This window comes from Marmota monax, unplaced genomic scaffold (genome assembly GCF_021218885.2).
Source record: "Marmota monax isolate L192 unplaced genomic scaffold, Marmota_monax_Labrador192_F-V1.1 WCK01_AAM20220418_F8-fsc00020, whole genome shotgun sequence".
NCBI classification, from domain to species: Eukaryota; Metazoa; Chordata; class Mammalia; order Rodentia; family Sciuridae; genus Marmota; species Marmota monax.
In genome coordinates, this window is record NW_026692912.1 from 16,220,492 (window position 1) to 16,239,851 (window position 19,360).

Here is a 19,360-nt window from a genome sequence, read left to right on the forward strand (position 1 = left end):
GATCCCCAGAAAGGCTAAGTGAGAGCTGTGTGGTCTCCAGGTATTCCTAGATTCTCATGGCCAGTGAGTATGCTCTGAACTCCTTGACCACAGGAGGGTGGCCTCAGAAACCACTCATGCCAGAGTGAATTGATGAAGCAAACATTCCACCCTTGTGTATTTCACATCTCAGGAAAATGGCTGAGTGGTTGCAGGACAAACAGAAGCTCATTCCTTAAAATTACTGCACTTGGGTTTGGATTTGGCCAAGGTCACACTAATTCATGCTCATGGTGGAGGTTAATTAGAATCTGCATTATGATTATAGTTAGAATAGGGTTGGAATTATGGTTATAATAGCCTTCAGGTTGTGGCTACCAGTTGAAGAGCTTAGGGTTCAGGTTAGAATTAGGCATTAATCAGGTAATTATGGATGGATTAAAATTATGAAAATTGTATGATTCAGATTGGTTTTTTATTAGTAGCAAATATGGGATAAATTTAGGAGTCAGAGTTTGGATAAACTTAAGACTGGTTGGAAAAGTTGCAAATATCTTGGGGTTAATGTTAGAGCATAAAACTGATCAAATTGGGCTGTGAGTTACAGTTTAGTTTGTATTAGATATCAGGTGAGTGGTGTGTGGTTAATGATTGTGATAAATTTGAGTCATGGTCTAATTATTACAGGTTAGGCTGGGGTGAGAACTAGAGGAAAGGCACAAGAATATTTTATGTATCAAACTGGCATGTTTTGGTGACTTAAGACTTAAGGTTATGGAAAATGATTAATGTTTCTTAAAACCTAAGATATTGGAAAATGGTGAATTTAGTTAAATTTCATTTGGAATTACAAACTCACTCAGATTAGCATATGATTAGAGTCAATGCTCTGTGCTAAGATTAAGACATCCAGAGCTAAGGTTGTGATGAGGAAAGGGAACACCATCACCCTGACCTCTTGGGCAACGGTAACTGCAGTGCACCAAGTCGTGGGTTAAAGTACACCCTTCAGAACCAGTGTTCTTCAGCCCTTCACACACCCATAGTTCACAATTTTTGTAGACTTCCTTTGTCTTTTTGACTCAGTTTCACATGGGCAAATCCAAGGCACTGCAGCTGCCTGGGAAGCACTTCCATGCAGGAGCAAGACAGGAGTTATGGGGCAGGAGCTTCCAAAGAGAGGCGGAACACAGCCAACAAAAAATGTCTACTCCTGCCTTATCACCCTTCCAGTTCCCTGATTATGGATGAGGGGGTTCAGGGTGGCAATGTGTGGGACTCAAGCAATACTTCACTATGACCCCAAAAGGCTCCCAATGGAGTCTCTTCCTTGGGCCCCCGTCTGGGCTAGCCTCATCCCTCCACTTTCCTCTTTAAGGAGAAATCAGCCACCTGGCACTTAGATTGCAGAAAGACTACAGGCTTCAACCTGGCTTCCTGGGAAGGTAATGTTCCTTGTTATCGGAACCAGGGTCCTCTCACTTAGTAACTATGGCGTTCTTGGAGATCCCAAGCTAATGGAGAGAAGAATGTAGATAAGATGTCTCCTCGAATCTTAAAGAACTTCATAGTTTTCCTGAAAGAATGACAACTCATCCCTGTTTGCTCAGAACTATTCCAGTCTTATACTCGAAGTCCCATATCCCAAGATGGCACTCAGTCCTGGGCAAGCCAACATAGTTGGTCACCCTATTTCCTGATGAAATGGTATCTTGAGAGCAGATATACAATATCCCAAACTCAGCACATTTGGACAAAAGTTTGATAAATAAATTTAAACATCTTCTCCAATTACAAGCTTCTATCATCTTTTCCCAATTCCCCAACTCCTCCTGCCTCCTGTCACCATAACAATCCATAAGCCACAACAAAGGCTGGAAGTATTATCAGAAGAGTTGTCAATGGCAGGACTGGGAACTTAAGATTTGCCCCCAGTTTATAATGTATGGATTTTCATCCACTCAAAGATCTCCTTTATGGTCTGTGCTTCTTTCTTGGAGTTCTCAGGGCATGGAGTACCCACCACAATGAGGAGAGTTTCCCAAGGGGCCGGTGCCCTACATCTTGGCCTACAGGATGTGCTTAGGTGCTTCCAGAGACAATAACTACATGAATCCTAGAAACCAATCCGAGGAGACAAGTTGCGGGCTATTACACTGGGCCTATTTGATAGATAAGAAAACAAGAAAGGAGAGGGGGCGGATTTGAAGACAGTAACAGGGCCCACCCTGGAGAACAAAGGAAGAGAAACTGTCAGATTTCCATTTCTAAAGTGAGATACCCAGCAGGGCTCATCCAACTCTGATAACAATATCCCTTTTAACCTCCTTCACCACTATTTACTAGGACAGACAGTGAGAAGAACAGGGAGTTTGAAGTGGGGAAAGCTGAGGGTCTTATTTGGAGCACTTACTATAACAGAGGAGTTGGGCTCAGCAACATGAGTGGGAATCGAGAGGAAGGGGCATTATGTTGGGGGCAGGGACAAATGTAAAAGAAAGGCACAGGAGTAAAGTAAGGTCAGGTGGGGAGAAGATTCTAAGAAGACCAATTTAACTGGCTTGAGAGGAGTGTATTGGGAAAGACACAGAGGGAAGTTTGAAGACTGAGGATCTGGGATGAGAAGGGCACCTGCAGCTTGGATATGAGGTAGGGGAATTTGGACTTTACTCAACAGACAATAGGGAATCATTGAATTTCATATTTAGAATCTTTCTTTTATGGTGTCATGGAAAGCCATTCCCATCTGGAATGCTACATGTAGACACAATTCCCTCTTAGCACAAACACACTGAGAAAAACACACCCTCACCCTAGATCCAGACTCCTATGGGAAACATTCCTGAGCAAAGGGACAGTCTCAGAGGTGTGGCCACCCCCACAGATGCAGATGCAGCTGCACAATTAGACACACTCAAGCTCCTGGACACATATGGTTACACAGGGCCATGCTCTCCCCACACCCAAGCACACACTCTACACACAGCCATGTATATTGCCATAGTCACCAGACGGACAAACCCTCTCAGACCTATACTTCCTATAAGAGGCTGCCAGCCCAGCTGAGGTCACAGGAGGGTTGGCCCCAGAAGCTACTGCTATAAACCCTGGACTCCCCATCATTCTTCTGGGGGTCCAGAGATCAGCCTCATCCTTCTTTCTCACAGGGAGCAGCAGCTTTGCCATACACAGGGCTTCTGAATGTCCCGAGTTGGAAGCAGCACCTATCACCTCATCTCCCACCAAATTGGGCCCAGAGAGAAAGGATAACAAGTCCCAGAGCTGAGCTTCTTCCTACTCTAGAGATGAAGGCTGGGGCAAAGGGGGTTGCCTCTGAGAAGTTAAGTTGCCCTCAAGGTCCCCAGTCCCATAAGTGCAGCCAATCATTCCCTCCTCAGACTCTCCAGTGACAAGCTACATCCAGACCCTGCTGATGCTTCCTCCTGTGATGTGGGAGGGCAGAGGATACACTTGGGGACAAGGGTCAGGCTTCAGAATATGCAGCTGTCCTCCTGTGTGTGACAGTGTGTGTGAGTCCTATGTGTGAGTGTGAGAGCATGTGCTGTTTGTGAGGCTGTGATTGGGCATTGCCGTCACTGCACAATGGTGTCACTGGGAATGGAAGCAGTGCATATGTGGAAGTGCCCCTCTAGGGTAGCACATCTCTCTGTGATCCATGACGGGCCCAGGTGAGTGTAGCCATATGCGTGAAGATGCAAGGCTATGGACTCTGAAGCTCTGCATGACTGTGTGATCAACAAGGAGATTGGGTGTGAATGGGTGTGCATGAACAGGCACCTGGGAGAGTGCTCACAAAGAGAAGGTGCCAATGAAAATGTACATGATGGTTCACAGCACATATCATCTGTGTATGGTGATACATGCTGCCACAAACAGGCATATATAAACAATTGTCACCCTCTAAGAGCTTATGCAATTACATTTGACTGTGAGTTTACACGTATGCTGTTCTGGGTCTTTAAATCTTGTGGTTCTACTTGTCTGCCTACTTGAAAGTGAATGCATATGTTGGTTTCACATTTCTGGTACAATTGATCATGCCTGTGTATTTGCACATTTGCACACTTGCTCGTGTGTGTTTGCAACTACATATAAATGTTTCTACAGTCGGCTCAGTATATCTGAATGTTTATTGGGACCAATTTAAACAGGTTGGAATTTCAGTTTCCAAAATCAGGTTTCTCCTCCATCCTACCCAGTCACCCTTATGCTTTTCACCTCTTGGAAATTTGGAAATGATTGGTAATTTGAAAAAAGAAGAAGAAAAAGCTTAACAGGGAGAGGATGCCAGAATGTTCTTCTTAACTGGTAGAGGAAGAAGAGGAGGACCAAAGGATAAGGAGGTCTCTGTCTGATTGTCATTTTTTTATAGAGAAAGATTTAAAATAAGAGATCATTCTCCTGCAGAGGTAGTCTCAGCATAGTCTTCAGCAAACCTGTGTCCCCAAATCCTCTCATTTTAAAGCCCCTCTTAAAGGACTTCCCAAAGTGTCTACAATGATATTCAGACATGGAAAAAATAAAAGCAGTGGATCAAGTTGCCTCTGTCCTTAAGAATCAAGCCTCTGTGGCTGGGGATATAGCTCTGGAATAGAGCAAATCACCTAATATGTATGATGCCCTGGGTTTGATCCTCAGCACTTAAAAAAAAAATAAAAGAGTTAAGTCTGCACTTCCACAGACATGTCTGTTCCAACAAGTTTCTCCCTAAAGCGTGTGCCTTGGCACTTGCAAGATGTTCGGTAAGTATTTTAATTTTATGAAAAAAATTTTCCAGGGATATGGGGAATCTTCCAGATTTATTTGTTCATTTTTTTTCCAGTGAGAATAACAAGGTCATGAAAGTATTAAAAGGAGTGAACTTCCTACCTGTGCCTGCATGACTCTAGAGACCATTCTTTTAATTCCTATGTCTCATTCCAGTATCATGGCTGGTTTATCAGGATAATGCTTGAATCGTTAACAGCTTCATAGGTATACAATAAACAATTTTAAAAACTTTCATTTCTTTCCTTGCTAGTATGATTGGACATTTGTTACTGCATCTGATTTTTTTTTCTTTTCCAGTACTGGGGATGAAACCCTGGGATTCACACATACTAGGCAAGTGCTCTACCACTGAGCTATACCCCCAAACCCAGATTTTTTTGTTCTTTTTTTTTAAACAGGTCTGAAAATATCTTCTTTCTTTTTTCATACTTGATTAGTATTTTGGCTTAACATAAAATTCTAAATTCAAAAATCTTGTTTCTCCCTCCACAATTTTTCAAATATTTTTTAGTTGTAGATGGACATAATACTTTATTTTACTTTATTTTTTTGGTGGTGCTGGAGATTGAACCCAGGGCCTTGTGCATGCAAGCACTCTACCAACTGAGCTATATCCCCATCTCTACCTTTATTTTATTTATTTTTATGTGGTACTGAGAATCAAACTCAGTATCTCAAATATACTAAACAAGTGCTCTATCACTTAGCTACAATCACAGTCCCTCTCCATAATTTTAAGATATTATCTAACTGTGTACTACCGTCTACAATTGATGAAAAAAACTAGTGGCAATCTGATTATCAGAATACCGTGGATGCACTTTACTCTATGCCCTTGGGAAGTATTTGTTATTCTCTTTATCACCAATGTTCTAAAATTCCATTATTTATGTCTAGGAGGTGTGAGCTCATATTCACTTTAATATAACACATGAACCCATAAGATTTGGAGTTTTCCTAAGCTGGGTGTGGTGGCACACACCTGTAATCCCAGAGGTTGGCAAGGTTGAGGCAGGAGGATCATGAGTTCAAAGCCAGCCTCAGCGACTTAGGCAAGGCCCTGAGCAACTTAGCAAGAACCTATCTCTAAATAAAATAAAAAGGGCTGGGGACATGACTCTGTGTTTAAGCACCCCTGTCTTCAATCCTTGATACAAAAAAAAAAAAAATACACACACACACACACACACACACACAATTTTTCTAGTATTTCTTTGATATGTTCTACTCCAGCATCTTGATTCTGGTTTTTTACTGGGGTTTTGTTTGTTCATCTTGCTTTTCACTTTTTCTTTCTTGAAATAAATGCCTATTGGTCAGATATTTCTAAATTAATCGTCCGTTTTATCTTTTGTGTTTTGCTTCTTCCCTGTTCTATATCCTTGGGCAATATCATTTGTTCTTTTTTTTTTTTTTTTCAAATCACAAAATACCAAAGCCAGAAGTGCCCTTGTAGATTACCTAGTTCTACTGACTTATTTTACATTACTTTATTTTACAGACTGAGACTCTGAAGCTCAGTAAGAAAGAAGTGTCCAGAAGTGTAATGACTTGCCCACAGTCACATCTGTGTGTAGAACCAGAGCTCCCTGACTCCAAATCCATGACTTTCTCACATCCAGCATGCCTTGAACAATAAAGACCGTCACTTTTTCCCTCAGACATTGTGGACATGGCCCAACCGTAAAAAGGAACCCCTAGGTTCCAGGGGAACATCAAGACCAGCCATGGGTGCTGTCAATGAGTCCTCAGAGGGAGCACCATTCATCCTACAGGGACTGACAACAAGCCCAGGACAGAGGTGGCCTTTCTTTGTGCTGTTCTTGTTCTTGTATGTGGCGGGCATCCTGGGTAATGGGCTCATTGTGGCTGCCATCCGGGCCAGCCCAGCCCTTCATGCACCCATGTACTTCCTGCTGGCCCATCTGTCCTTTGCTGACCTCTGCTTTACCTCTGTCACTGTGCCAAAGATGTTGGCCAACTTGTTGTCCTATGACCACTCCATCTCCCTGGCAGGGTGCCTGACCCAGATGTACTTCTTCTTTGCCCTGGGAGTAACTGATAGCTGCCTCCTAGCCGCTATGGCCTATGACCGCTATGTGGCCATTCGGCACCCCCTCCACTATGCCACAAGGATGTCGCGGGCTGTGTGCATGGCCCTGGTGGGGACAGCTTGGCTGGTGTCCCACATCCACTCCCTCCTGCACGTCCTGCTCATGGCCCGCCTGTCCTTCTGTGCCTCCCACCAAGTCCCCCACTTCTTCTGTGACCACCAGCCTCTCTTAAGGCTCTCCTGCTCAGATACCCGCCACATCCAACTGCTCATCTTCACCGAAGGTGCTGCGGTGGTGGTCACTCCCTTCCTGCTCATTCTTGCCTCCTATGGGGCCATCGCAGCTGCTGTGCTCCGGCTGCCCTCCGCCTCTGGGAGGATCCGGGCTGTGTCCACTTGTGGCTCCCACCTGGCTGTGGTGGGCCTCTTTTATGGGACAGTCATCGCAGTCTACTTCCGGCCCACATTCAGATATAAGGCAGAGCGGGGCCGTGTGGCCACTGTCATGTACACCATAGTCACCCCCATGCTGAACCCTGTCATCTACAGTCTCCGGAATCTCGATGTGCAGGGGGCACTCCGAGCCCTTTTCACTGGGCAAAGGATCTCTGCTGGTGTCTCCTGAAGGTCGGAGGACCACACCAAGAATAGATTTCATCAGCCACAGTGACAACTCATAAATGTAATCCTCTGTTCTCTGCTACCTTCAAAAATCGTAACAATGGTCATCATTTTCTGAACACCTACATGAAGCAGATCCTTGCCTAATCTCGCTTTATTCCCATGGCAACAGGGAAACAGATATCATCACAAAGTGTTACAGAAGGAAACTGGTGCTCAAAGACAGGAAGTGACTTTCCCAAGTTTACCCAATTCTCAGGGGACAAAATCTGGACACTTTCTGATACATAATGACCTCTTCTAAGAGTCACTCCCAGGCATTTGGACATCTTCTAAAGACTTAGTGTGATCTAGGAACATACTCAATCCCTGGGACTTGCTCTGTGGGTTAGGGGGACTGGAACTTTATTTTCAATCATATCATTGTGTGTTCTAAAATAAATTGACTTCACAACCATCTGGGACATGAATAAAAGTTCCCATGCCCATGTTTGACCCCTCCATACACAGTCTGGCACATAGGAGGGGCACTCTGCACATCTGAGTTGAATTACTGTATTTTTACGTCAACAAACATTTAGAAGCAGTCTGTTTTCCTTATCTTTTTCTCTTCATTGCTATAATGTTGCCTGCTCAGATACACCTGGAAATGCTGTGGACATGCATGGACAAGCACAGTAATAAAATAAAACAAAATAAAAGCAAAGCTGAGAAGAAAGGAGGGTGTATATGGAAGAGGTACTCATCATATATGTCAGCACTTCATTTATGTTTACCCACAAAGAGCTTACATACTTTTTTTTTAAATAAAACATTCCAGTAATTTTAGTCAACAATGCAAAAATTTCAATATATAAAATAGAAATTTAATCCTATTAATGATAAAATTCCTTTTGTAGTACAGTTTTATTTTTTTAATCATTATTATTTGTTCTAATCAGTAATACATGACAGCAGAATGCTCTTCGATTCATTGTATACAAATGGAGCCCCAAAAGATAAAATGGCCTGGAGACAAATGGCCTAGATAGGTCCTTCTGCCCCTAGAAAGATCACTAAAGAGTCTAGGCCACTAAAGAATTTTCCCCTAGATCTTTTTCGCATGAAATATAGAGACTAATTTTTTTTTTTTATTTTTTTGTACTGGGGATTGAACCCAGGGGCACTTATCCACTGCGCCATATCCCCAGCCCATTCATTTTTATATTTTATTTAAAGACAGGGTTTTGCTTAAGGACTGGCTAAATTGCTAAGGCTGGCTTTGGACTTGGAATCCTTCTTCAGGCTCCTGAGCTGCTGGGATTATAAACTAGTGCCAGGGCACCTGTAGAAAAGACTAGCTTTTTAAGCAAAACAAATGTATGCAAATGACTGAGTCCCTTTCAAAACACACTCCTTGGAAAAGCTTATACTCATTCCAGAGAGGCTAGTTCCATTCAAGGGATTTTGCAGTACCCCCCTCCCACTGCCCCACTTTAGAAAAACCTTTGAGCCACACCAAGAAATCGCCTCTGCCTCTTCTCACCCGACACGTTCCCTGAGCTTGTCCTCAAATGACTTCTGACCATTTCATAATTAATCCAGCCCTCTCTCCTGGCATTGATATGTTCAGTCCTTTATTTTATTCAAAACAATGTATAGCAATGTGAAGCACCGCATCCCAAAAAAAATAATAATTTCTAATCTTTATAAAGTAAGACGGGCTTCATGTCAAAAGTATAGTGATTGGAGAGATTTTAGTAGTGAAAGAGACTCAGATCATAAGTGGTAAAGTGATTACTCCTTTGAAAGGAAACAAAGAAAATTTCTATAACCTTAGTCTTCTTTCAGGAAAGGGCCTCCACAGGGAAAATGAACCCATTAGAGTTGCAAAATAAAAACATAAAGATTCTCAACACAGTAAGTAATGTCTGCTTGAACACTCCTAGAAATGGATTGATAATCCAAGCTCTTCAGGCAAGCTGTTAGCTCACGCTGAACCACTGGCGCTTCCTTTAGCTCAGCCTGGCCACATCTCCTCTCCTGTTTTCTCCACCCCCTTTTCCTTACTTGTCTATCCTGTTTTCTCCTTTTGGCCCTGTGTTTCTACTTTCTCCCCCTCTTTGTTCTTCTTCCTCTCCCTCCCCACTCTCTCTCCTTCACTAATATTTGCTGGGTACAAGCCCCCCCATCGAGGGCACTAGGACCATAGACAGCCTTGGCCCTTGCATACACAACAACAAAGTGGATTATGATAAAAGCCAGAGAGAAGCATGAAGTGCTGTAGGAGCATCAAAGAGGGAGGAGGGACTTGGGATTGAAAGGGAAGGGAGAGTTGAGGAAAACTCAGGGAGGAGTATGGAAGATGACATCAGTGACCTCAGTCCCTCACTTGTTCTTGAATCCATGTCCCTGGCCACGTAACTTTGCCCTCCCATTGTGATCAAATAAGTGATTCTTTGGCCACCAGGGTGTTAGGAGCCATGACAGGCAGAACCTGAAAAGTATCCATGATAGTGGGTCATTCACTATGTTTCTTTCGTTGTCTGAGAAGTCCATGTCTAATGTGTCCACTGGTCCCAAGAGGAGGAGAAGGGTCACATGGAACAGGACTGCTCTGGCCAAAGTGACCAGGGCAGAGCCCCCAGCTGACCTGCAGATATAAGAGCAAGCCCAGCCTAGATCAGGGAAGCCTAGCAGTGAAGTTAACTGATTCAAGTTTTAAACCACTGAGTATCAAGGTGTCCACTCTGAAACTCAGGTGGAAATTTGGTCCCCAGTGTATCAAGATTTAAGGAGAGGGCTGGGGATGTGGCTCAAGCGGTAGCGCGCTCGCCTGGCACGTGTGCAGCCCGGGTTCGATCCTCAGCACCACATACAAACAAAGATGTTGTGTCCGCCAAGAACTGAAAAATAAATATTAAAAAAAAATTCTCTCTCTCTCTCTCTCTCTCTCTCTTTAAAAAAAGAAAAAAAAAGATTTAAGGAGAGGTTAAGAGGTGATTAGATCATTAAAGAGGGATTAATGCCTTTCTCACAGGACTGGGTTGATTTTCAAGATAGTGAGAGAGTTTGAGCTCTCATGGAACTGAATTACTTACCACAAGGGTAGAATGTTATAAAGCATGTATTTTGTCTCCTCTGCATGTACCTTCTTGCCCCTCATACTTCTTTCATGTTATAAAGCATCACAAATCCATCACAGATTTGGTCACCTGATATTCAACCTCTTGGAATCCAGAAGTATGAGCCCAAATAAATCTCTTTTTCCTTATAAATTACCTAGTCTCATGTATTCTGTGATAGCAAGAGAAAACACTAAGACTGGGTGGTGTGTTACACAGTAAAAACAAACTGAGGCAGCTCCCTTCACTATTTCTGGTATTTGTCTTTTCCTCCAGTGCAGCGTCTCTCTCTCTCTCTCTCTCTCTCTCTCTCTCTCTCAGCCCTTTCTACGTCCTGAAAATTTATCTATCAATATATACTTTCTTTTTCTGTTTGCTTTAAGGAATTTATTTTGGTATTCTGAGCATGTTTCTGCCCTCAAACATAGGCTGATCTACCTAGGATTCTTTGAGAGTGTGAGTTAGTCATGGACTGGGAGCTCCTAGAAGTTAAGAGTTGGGACTCCCCTTTCCTATCTCTCAATCAAATCTGCTTTCTCATTATAGAGACTCCGAGTCCTCTCTTGGCCGCCTTCTTTGGAGACTTTGAAGTTACTCCCACACCCAGATCCAGACTAAACTGGGACACTTTCTCTTATGGGGAGGGAAACTGAAACTGGCAGAAGTAGTGGCTGTTAGAAGGAAGCGGTGAACAAAACCAATGACATGCCCCTCTGTGGGAAAGAGACTTCACACACACACTCCACTGCCCCTTCTCCTCTTCCAGGACCACAGAACAACCCACAGCTGGCAAAATGAGGACCAAGGTGATCACCACCACACACCTCATGGAATCAAGCAAGCATTGACCTCAGAAGGCACAATGGCAGACAGAAGTCAGCACAGGCTGCGTTGGCTTTGCATTCCTTGTACCATTTGTACTGTTTCGTTACCTGGCAGACGTCTGAGGGGCGAGCAGTTGCATGAAGAAGAGACAAAACATAAGGGGCAGGCTTGCTTTATAACAGCCCACTCTTGTGGCAAGTAATCCAGTTCATGAGAGCTAGCACTCTCTCAACTACCTTGAGAATTAACCCAGTCCTGTGAGAAAGGCAGAATTCCCACTTAATGATCTAATCACCTCTTAACACCCCCCACACAACATACTTGGCCTTCCTTATGCCATCCATAATGTAATACAGTATCCCCAGCTTGGTGAGGTCACTTTCCCAAAGCTCCAAGCTAGGAAGTGGTAGAACTAATATTTGAGCACATATCCATCCCTAGGCAGAAAAGAGGAATAGTGAACCCACCCCCCACCTCAGCCCATTCTTATTCCAGATCTACTTGCCATGTATTAGAATTTATGAATAATTGAAATGCTCAGATAAAATACATACTCTGTCCCTTACCCCTGAACTTTCATAATCAGTGGATCTGGGTGAGAGCAGGGACTTGGTTTTTTGTTTTTTGTACTGGGGATTGAACAATCCCCAGTCCTTTAGCACCCAGTCCTTCTCTCTCTTTTTCATTTTGAGACAAGGTCTCCTAAGTTGCTGAGGGCTTCACTAAATTGTCCAACCTGACCTGGAACTTATAATCCTCTTGCCTCAGCCTCCCAAATCATTGGGATTATGGGCATGTGCCATAGCCTCGATAGGACTACATTTTGAATAAGCATTTTGATGGAAGTGTCACAGCCCTAAATCATGTAAAAACCAAACAACCCAAGATTGCCAAAAGAGAGGTGGTATCCTTGTCTTGGGAAAGGCCAACCTGACCAGGAAGTATTCAGAGATAACATGAAGGCTGTAGGAAATACATGCCTATGCAAAAGATGGACAGCAAAGTTTCTCATGGGGAGAAGTTTCTGTGACTCTTACCGACTCTCATTTGATTTACGATTGAGATGTTATAGATCTTCTCTTTTGAATTTATAGAAATTACTAGGAACTAGTAACTGACTTCAGGCTGTTATCACAAAAATACCATAGACTGGGTGACTTAACCAATAGACCACATCTTACAGATCTAGAGACTTGGAAATCTAAAATTAAGGTGCCTACAGATACAGTTGTGGGTGAAGGCCCACATCATGGTCTGCAGCCTTCTTGCTATAACCTCATGTTGTGGAAAGATGAAGCTCTAGCATCTCTTCCTCATCTTAAAAGAGCACTAATTCAATCCTGGGGGCTCTATCCTCATAACCTCATTCAAACCTGCTCGCCTGCCAAAGACCTCCCCACCTGATACCATCACATTTGGGGTGAGGGCTGCAACAAACGAATTTGGAGAGGGAAACATAACATGTGATCCGTAACAATTTAAGCTTTTCTCCATTAGCCCCGGATTGTCGAGGGGAACACTGTGCAAGGGAAAGGGTCCTATCGAATGCAAACTCTGAGTACCCGCCCTTCCACATCCTCTGTATGCCCCAGTGGCAGGGTATCTGTCATATTCTCTCAAGTCTGTTTCTGTGTCTTTTCTCTTCTCATCCCACCGACCACCAACCACGTGCATCAAACTAAGAATTCCACGAGGGCAGAGAGCATATCTGATTTCTCTTCCACCTCAGAATACCATGCATAGGGCATGACCCTGAGTAAACAAATAGAAAATGTATGCTGAAATCAGGAAATGGGCTGAGGGAGGAAGGACTGGGATGGTGAGAGTTGGAGACCTTTCTAGGAGTATCATTTGTAGTAACAAAGCAATGGAAAACAAGGTCACAGGCAAGAATAGCTACATTTCCTGACCACAAACTGCTTTAGTCAGCTTGAGCTGTCACAACAAAATACCATGCACCAGGTGGCTTAACAACAGAAAATATTCTCTCAGTTCCTGAAGCTCCAAGTCCAAGATCAAGGTGCCATCAGGGTTGGTCTCTGGTGAGGGCTCTCTTCCTGGCTTGCAGACTGCCACCTCCTGGAAATGTCCTCACAGAGCCTCTTCCCAAGTTCTGGTGTCTCTTCCTCATCTTATATGGACACCAGTCCTTTTGGATTAGGGCTCACCTTTAGAAACTCATTACTTCCTTAGAGACCCTATCTCCAAATATGATCACATTGGGGGTTAGGACATTAAAAGAAGACTTTGAGAGGATGTGATTCATTTCATAACACCAACTATAGTACAGCCATCCCTTATCTCTTTCCAACAGCTTTTAGGGTGAACACGATTATTACCTGTTCATAATCAAGACAGCCATGGCAGTAGTAAGATCTTGAGCTCTGAGCTCTGAATTCCTAGTTCCTTGAGTTAACTGTTTATTAGGTGGCTGGCCTTAGGAAAATTGTTTAACTAAATAAATTATGATAATTTAATCACTCTGGGGGTTTTGTGAGAATCATATAAGAAAATATGTATAAAATAATTTAGAACAATGGCCTGGCACACCGTAAATCTCAATACGTTTGGGGCATTCTCAGTATTTAAGGGTGAATAGGCATTGAGAATAAATGGTGGGACTGGGATTTGAACCAAAGATTGTGCTCTTAACTAAGGAGATCCATCCCCTGCCAAGTCCTCACTGCACCTGGGGCCTGAGGGGGGCCTACTGTCATCCTCTTTCCTTCTTTAGTCTACATCTCCCTCCCTCTTAACTGACCAAGGTCTGAAATTTAAGTATATGTTCATTCATCAGTTTACATTTTGTTTTCTCCTATACTCATTATTTAAAGTATATGGATTAAATTCTCTCTTGTTCTCAGTCCTAAAGATAACTTCTCTGACATTATTCATACGCAGTGCTAAACATATCACCCTGGGGCCCTAAATCTCTCATCTGTGGCCTGGTTTTCTCAGCAGCAACAAAACTATTCATTTCTGCTCCTCTGCTGCCACCTTGTGCCTATTTGAGCATTTCCACATTACTTGGCAAGGGTGGTGTGAGTTGGAGACCTTTTGGATTGATCAAGATCAATCTTGATCTAGTTCTGTTTCTTAGTGAGCATAGGTAATGCACTTATGACTAAATATATGAAATATTTATGGGAAAGAGACATAACAAGTGACCTTCTGTCCCATCGTGATGAATCCAGCCCACCCATGTTGCTTTGGGATTTTCCCTACATAAGCAACGTATATTGATTTTTGACAGGACACAGTCCCTGCCCCACAAGCTTTCATAATCTCTGTGTAATCAGAAACTTAAAATTCAACTTTGGCAACGCTACATGAAGACAGGGTTACCCAATAAGAAAGGGTGGCAAGATTGTTCAAATCATAAAGACTCACATCGTATACTTAAAGGAAAGTTTAAATGTTTCATTAAATTAAATTAAAATGGAGTCAGACTTCAACTCAATAGTAGAGCATTTGCTTAGCATGTGCAGGCCCTGGGTTCACTCCTAGCACACACACACAAAAAAAAAACTTTTAGTTAAAATTATAACATAATGACAACAATTTCTCAAGATTTTTCTTTACATTAAGGAAAATACCATATGCTTTCCCAATACTTACTCCTTTTTCTCTTGCCCCAGTGTCGTTGGTCTAACAAGTAGGCTATGCAAGTGGAAAAGAAAAGGTGCTGGCAGTACTTTCGGGCTGCAGGCTTTGAACCCTCAATCCTTTTCTTAGTCAATGACATCATAGCCTGGGGGAACATGTGGTGATATGACTGCTTCTCTCTGAAGAGTTGGCAAAGACTTATTAAAGACTCAGAAGATGTGAGATTTGAGCTGAGGTTTTAAAGATAAAGAGGGTTTTGCCAACTTGTCAAAGGGAATGAGGGAATCTCAAAACATAAGAGGATGAGTGCTTGTATCTGAGCTGGCGACCTATGCTGGGTTCACAAAATCTGACTATTACCATAACCTAAGAAAATGGTGAAGAAATCTCCATACTGCTTTCCATATTGGCTGCACCAATTTGCAGTCCCACCAGCAGTGTATACCTTTTTCCCCACATCCTCGCCAACACTTATTGTTGTTTGTCTTCATAACAGCTGCCATTCTGACTGGAGTGAGATTAAATCTTAGAGTAATTTTGATTTACATTTCTCTAATTGGTAGCAATGATGAACATTTTTTCATATACTTGTTGGTTGATTGTATATCATCTTCTGAGAAGTGTCTCTTCAGGTCCTTGGCCTATTTATTGGAAAATTGGGAATGGAATCACCATTTGACCCATCTATCCCTCTCCTCAGCCTGTACCCAAAGGACTTAAAAACAGCATACTACAGGGACACAGCCACATCAATGTTTATAGTAGCACATTTCACAATAGCTAAACTGTGCAACCAACCTGGATGCCCTTCAATAGATGAATGGATAAAAAAAAAAATGTGGCATATATACACAATAGAATATTACTCAGCAATAAAAGAGAATAAAATCATGACATTTGCAGGTAAATGGATGGAGTTAGAGAAGATAATGCTAAGTGAAGTTAGCCAATCCCAATAAAACAAATGCCAAATGTTTTCTCTGATATAAGGAAGCTGATTCACAGTAGGGTAGGGAGGGGGAGCGTGGGAGGAATAGACGAACTCTAGTTAAGAAAGAGGAGTGGAAGGGGAGGGGGGGCATGGAGTTAGAAATGATGGTGGAATGTGATGGACATTATTATCCAAAGTACATGTATGAAGACACAAATTGGTGTGAATATACTTTGCACACAACCAGAGATATGAAAAATTATGCTCTACATGTGTAATAAGAATTGGAATGCATTCCACTGTTATATATAAATTTTATTTGTTTTTTTTTTTTTATCTTATTTTTTTTTTGGTGGGGTTCTTTTTTTTTTTTGTCTTTTTTGGAACTGGGGGTCGAACCCAGGGCTTTGCGAATGCAAGGCAGACGCTTTGCCACTGAGCTACATCCCAGCCCTATAAATTTTAATTTAAAAAAAAAGAAAACAGTGAAGAAAGCACGCAAACACACAGAAGTATCTTTTCAAAATCTGGGGATGGCTCTGTGACCTTAGAGGTCCCTGGAAAGAGACAGAGGGCCACTGGAATTCTTTATTCTTATATAGGGACACACAAGGAGAGGTGCCATGGAACATTCTATCCCAAATAGGGCAAAGGGATAGGATTACAAAAGAACAGAAGGGCATAATTCAACCCACCGGTGACGCCCACTCCTGGAGCCACACTTACCTTATGGGATAGAGGTAAAGCCCAATGTATTGTGGGGAGCAATACCTGTTCAGCACCCATTTACTCAGGACTTACAGATGTGCACATAGTTTCTGTCCAGAGCGGCTCCCCATAGTAGAGGATGGATAGTCAAGAATAAAAAAGACATTTATGAGATACTGTGCTGAGAACTTTGGCTCACTGAACATCTTTTAGCCATCCTGAGACCGTTACCATGACCTATGAGACTGTTACCATGATTATCTTCATTTGGGATATCCAAACACTGAGGGACTAAGACATTTACCCGTAATTATCCACACAATCAAAAATAAATATTTTGGGTGGGTGTGGCAGTGCACATCTGTAATCCCAATGATTCAGAAGAATCATTGAGAGGAGGATTGCAAGTTCCAAGCCAGCCTCGACAAAACCCTGTCTCAAAAATAAAACTAAAACCATATTATATTGTTATATCATGTGCATGTACAAATATATAACAACAAATACCACTATTATGTATAGTTATAATATACCAATTTAAAAATATTGGAGAAAAAAATCTACTATCACAGGTCCAGAGTGGCTGGAAAGGAAAAAATAAATAAATAAAATAATTTGAAAGGGCTGGGTGTATAGCTCAGTAGTACAGTGCCCCTGGGTTCAATCCCTAATACTGAAGAAATGGGTAAGTAAATAAATTTTGGTTGTGGAGGGAATAGAAGGGGGATACTGGGGATTGAACCCAGGGGTACTTTACTACTAAGCTACATCCCAGCCTTTTTTATTATTTGAGACATGGTCTCACTAAGTTTATAAGGCTGGCCTCCAACTTCTGATCCTCCTTCCTCAACCTCCTGAGTTGTTAGGATTACAGGGTATGCCACCATGCCCAGGTTGTATTGGCTTTTAAACTGATAAATGTTTTATATGTTCAAAAAAGTTAAATCAAAAAGGATTTTATAAAAAATTGAATTACACTGAAACAAATGAGTCTTCTCTTGCAGCAAATTAATAGCATGATTATATAAAAAGTAATTGAGGGCTAGAGTTGTAGCTCAGTAGTAGAGCACTCACCTAGAACATGCAAGGCCCTGGGTTCAATCCTCAGCACAAAATAAAAATAAATAAATAAAATAAAGGGTATTGTGTCCATCTACGAGCTAAAAACTAAATATTTTTTTTTAAAAAGTAATTGAAATGATTTTTAACTCAATATACTATATATCTTTAGCAGGTGTGATGGTATATTCAGTGTCAATTTGACTGGATTGAGAAATATCTGGAGAGTTGGTAAGCCTTATTTCTGGGTGTGTGTCCAGAGGACACTGCTGAGTTGGTAGACTGAGAAGATCTGCTGTCCACATTCATTCAGCCAGCCCATGCCCATTTAGAACAAGAAAGTGACTTCCTCTCACTCCCTGAGAGCTGGGACACTTCCTCATGCTGTCTTTTAACACCACAACTCCAGATGTCACTCCTTTGGACTGCTGGACTTACACCAGGAATGCCCTAGGTTAACAGACCCAAATTTGGCCTCAGCTTCCTTGCTGACTGAGCCCGAGACAACTTGTTGTGGGGCTCTCCATAATCCCATGATTCAATCCCCCCAAGAAAACCCCACTTAACACCTATATTTATTCTGTTGGCTGTGTCTCTCTGAAGAGCACTAACACAGCAGGAAACACTTTCAGGTCAAAAATATAATCATGATTGCAAAGGGAAATCTTGGAAACTTTTACCTATAGTAGTTATTGCTAGTGGCATAGGCACAATTATGTAACTATTATGTGTATATTTTATGATAATAAAAGTGAGTAAATATATCCATTGGGAACTGAGTTTCCATTGGGAGTATCAGAATTCTCAAAAAAACTACTGGGTCATCTCCAAAGAATACAGGAATGGTCTTGAAAAGCACCAAAAAGAATTATGGTAATAGACACTGAATTTTTTAAGATCTGTTAAGTCCACAGTGAAACTCAGAAAGAGAGAATGGAAAGTAGAGTCCTTTTCTGCAGAAGATTTACAGTAAGTATAAAGGAAATAAAATAACTTAAAAATCACATTTAAGCATCCCCAAACATAAATAATTTGATTCAGGCAAGAATTATTTAAAAATTATCAATGGATGCAAAAACTATAAGGGGAAAGTTTGTTGAGAGAAATTAATATTCACCTAGTCTCAAATCATCACATCAAAGATTACTTTCTACCTCTACTGGAGAAAATAAATTTACAGCATAGTGATTTGCCATTGTGTTAGTCAGCTTTGAATTATTGTAACAAAATATCTGTGGTGCGGGGTTGGAGTTGTAGCTCAGTAGTAGAGTGCTTGCCTAGCATGTGTGAGGCACTGGGTTAAATTCTCAGCACTGCATACAAATAAATACATAAAATAAAGGCCTATCAACAACTGAAACCATATTTTTAAAAAATACCTGCAGTAATTAACTTTCTAAGAGAAAAGTTTTAACTGGGCATGGTGGTGCACACCTGTAATCCCAGCTACTTGGAAGACTGAAGGCCAGCCTGGGCAACTTAGACCTTGTCTCAAAATTAATTTTTAAAAAGGGCTGTGGATGTAACTCAGCTGTAAAGTGCTTGCCTGACATGTACGAGGCCTTGAGTTCAATCCCCAACACCACAAGAGAGAGAGACAGGCAGACAGACACTAAGTTTTATTTTGGCTCATGGTTTGGAAGGTTATGGTCTAAAACTGGGTGGCCTGGATGCTTTGGGCCT

At 42.0% G+C, this 19,360-nt stretch overlaps 1 protein-coding gene across 1 annotated transcript; it reads left to right on the forward strand.

Moving 5' to 3' along the window:
- The first annotated feature begins 6,497 nt into the window (after window positions 1-6,497).
- Window positions 6,498-7,448, forward strand: LOC124097174 (olfactory receptor 1K1). The gene has a single exon (XM_046451415.1). The coding sequence runs from the start codon at window positions 6,498-6,500 to the stop codon at window positions 7,446-7,448; it is 951 nt and encodes a 316-aa protein (XP_046307371.1).
- Window positions 7,449-19,360: the final 11,912 nt, after the last annotated feature.

Coding starts and splice junctions, on each gene's coding strand:
- LOC124097174 (XM_046451415.1), top strand. CDS start 6,498: ATGGGTGCTGTCAATGAGTCCTCAGAGGGAGCACCATTCATCCTACAG.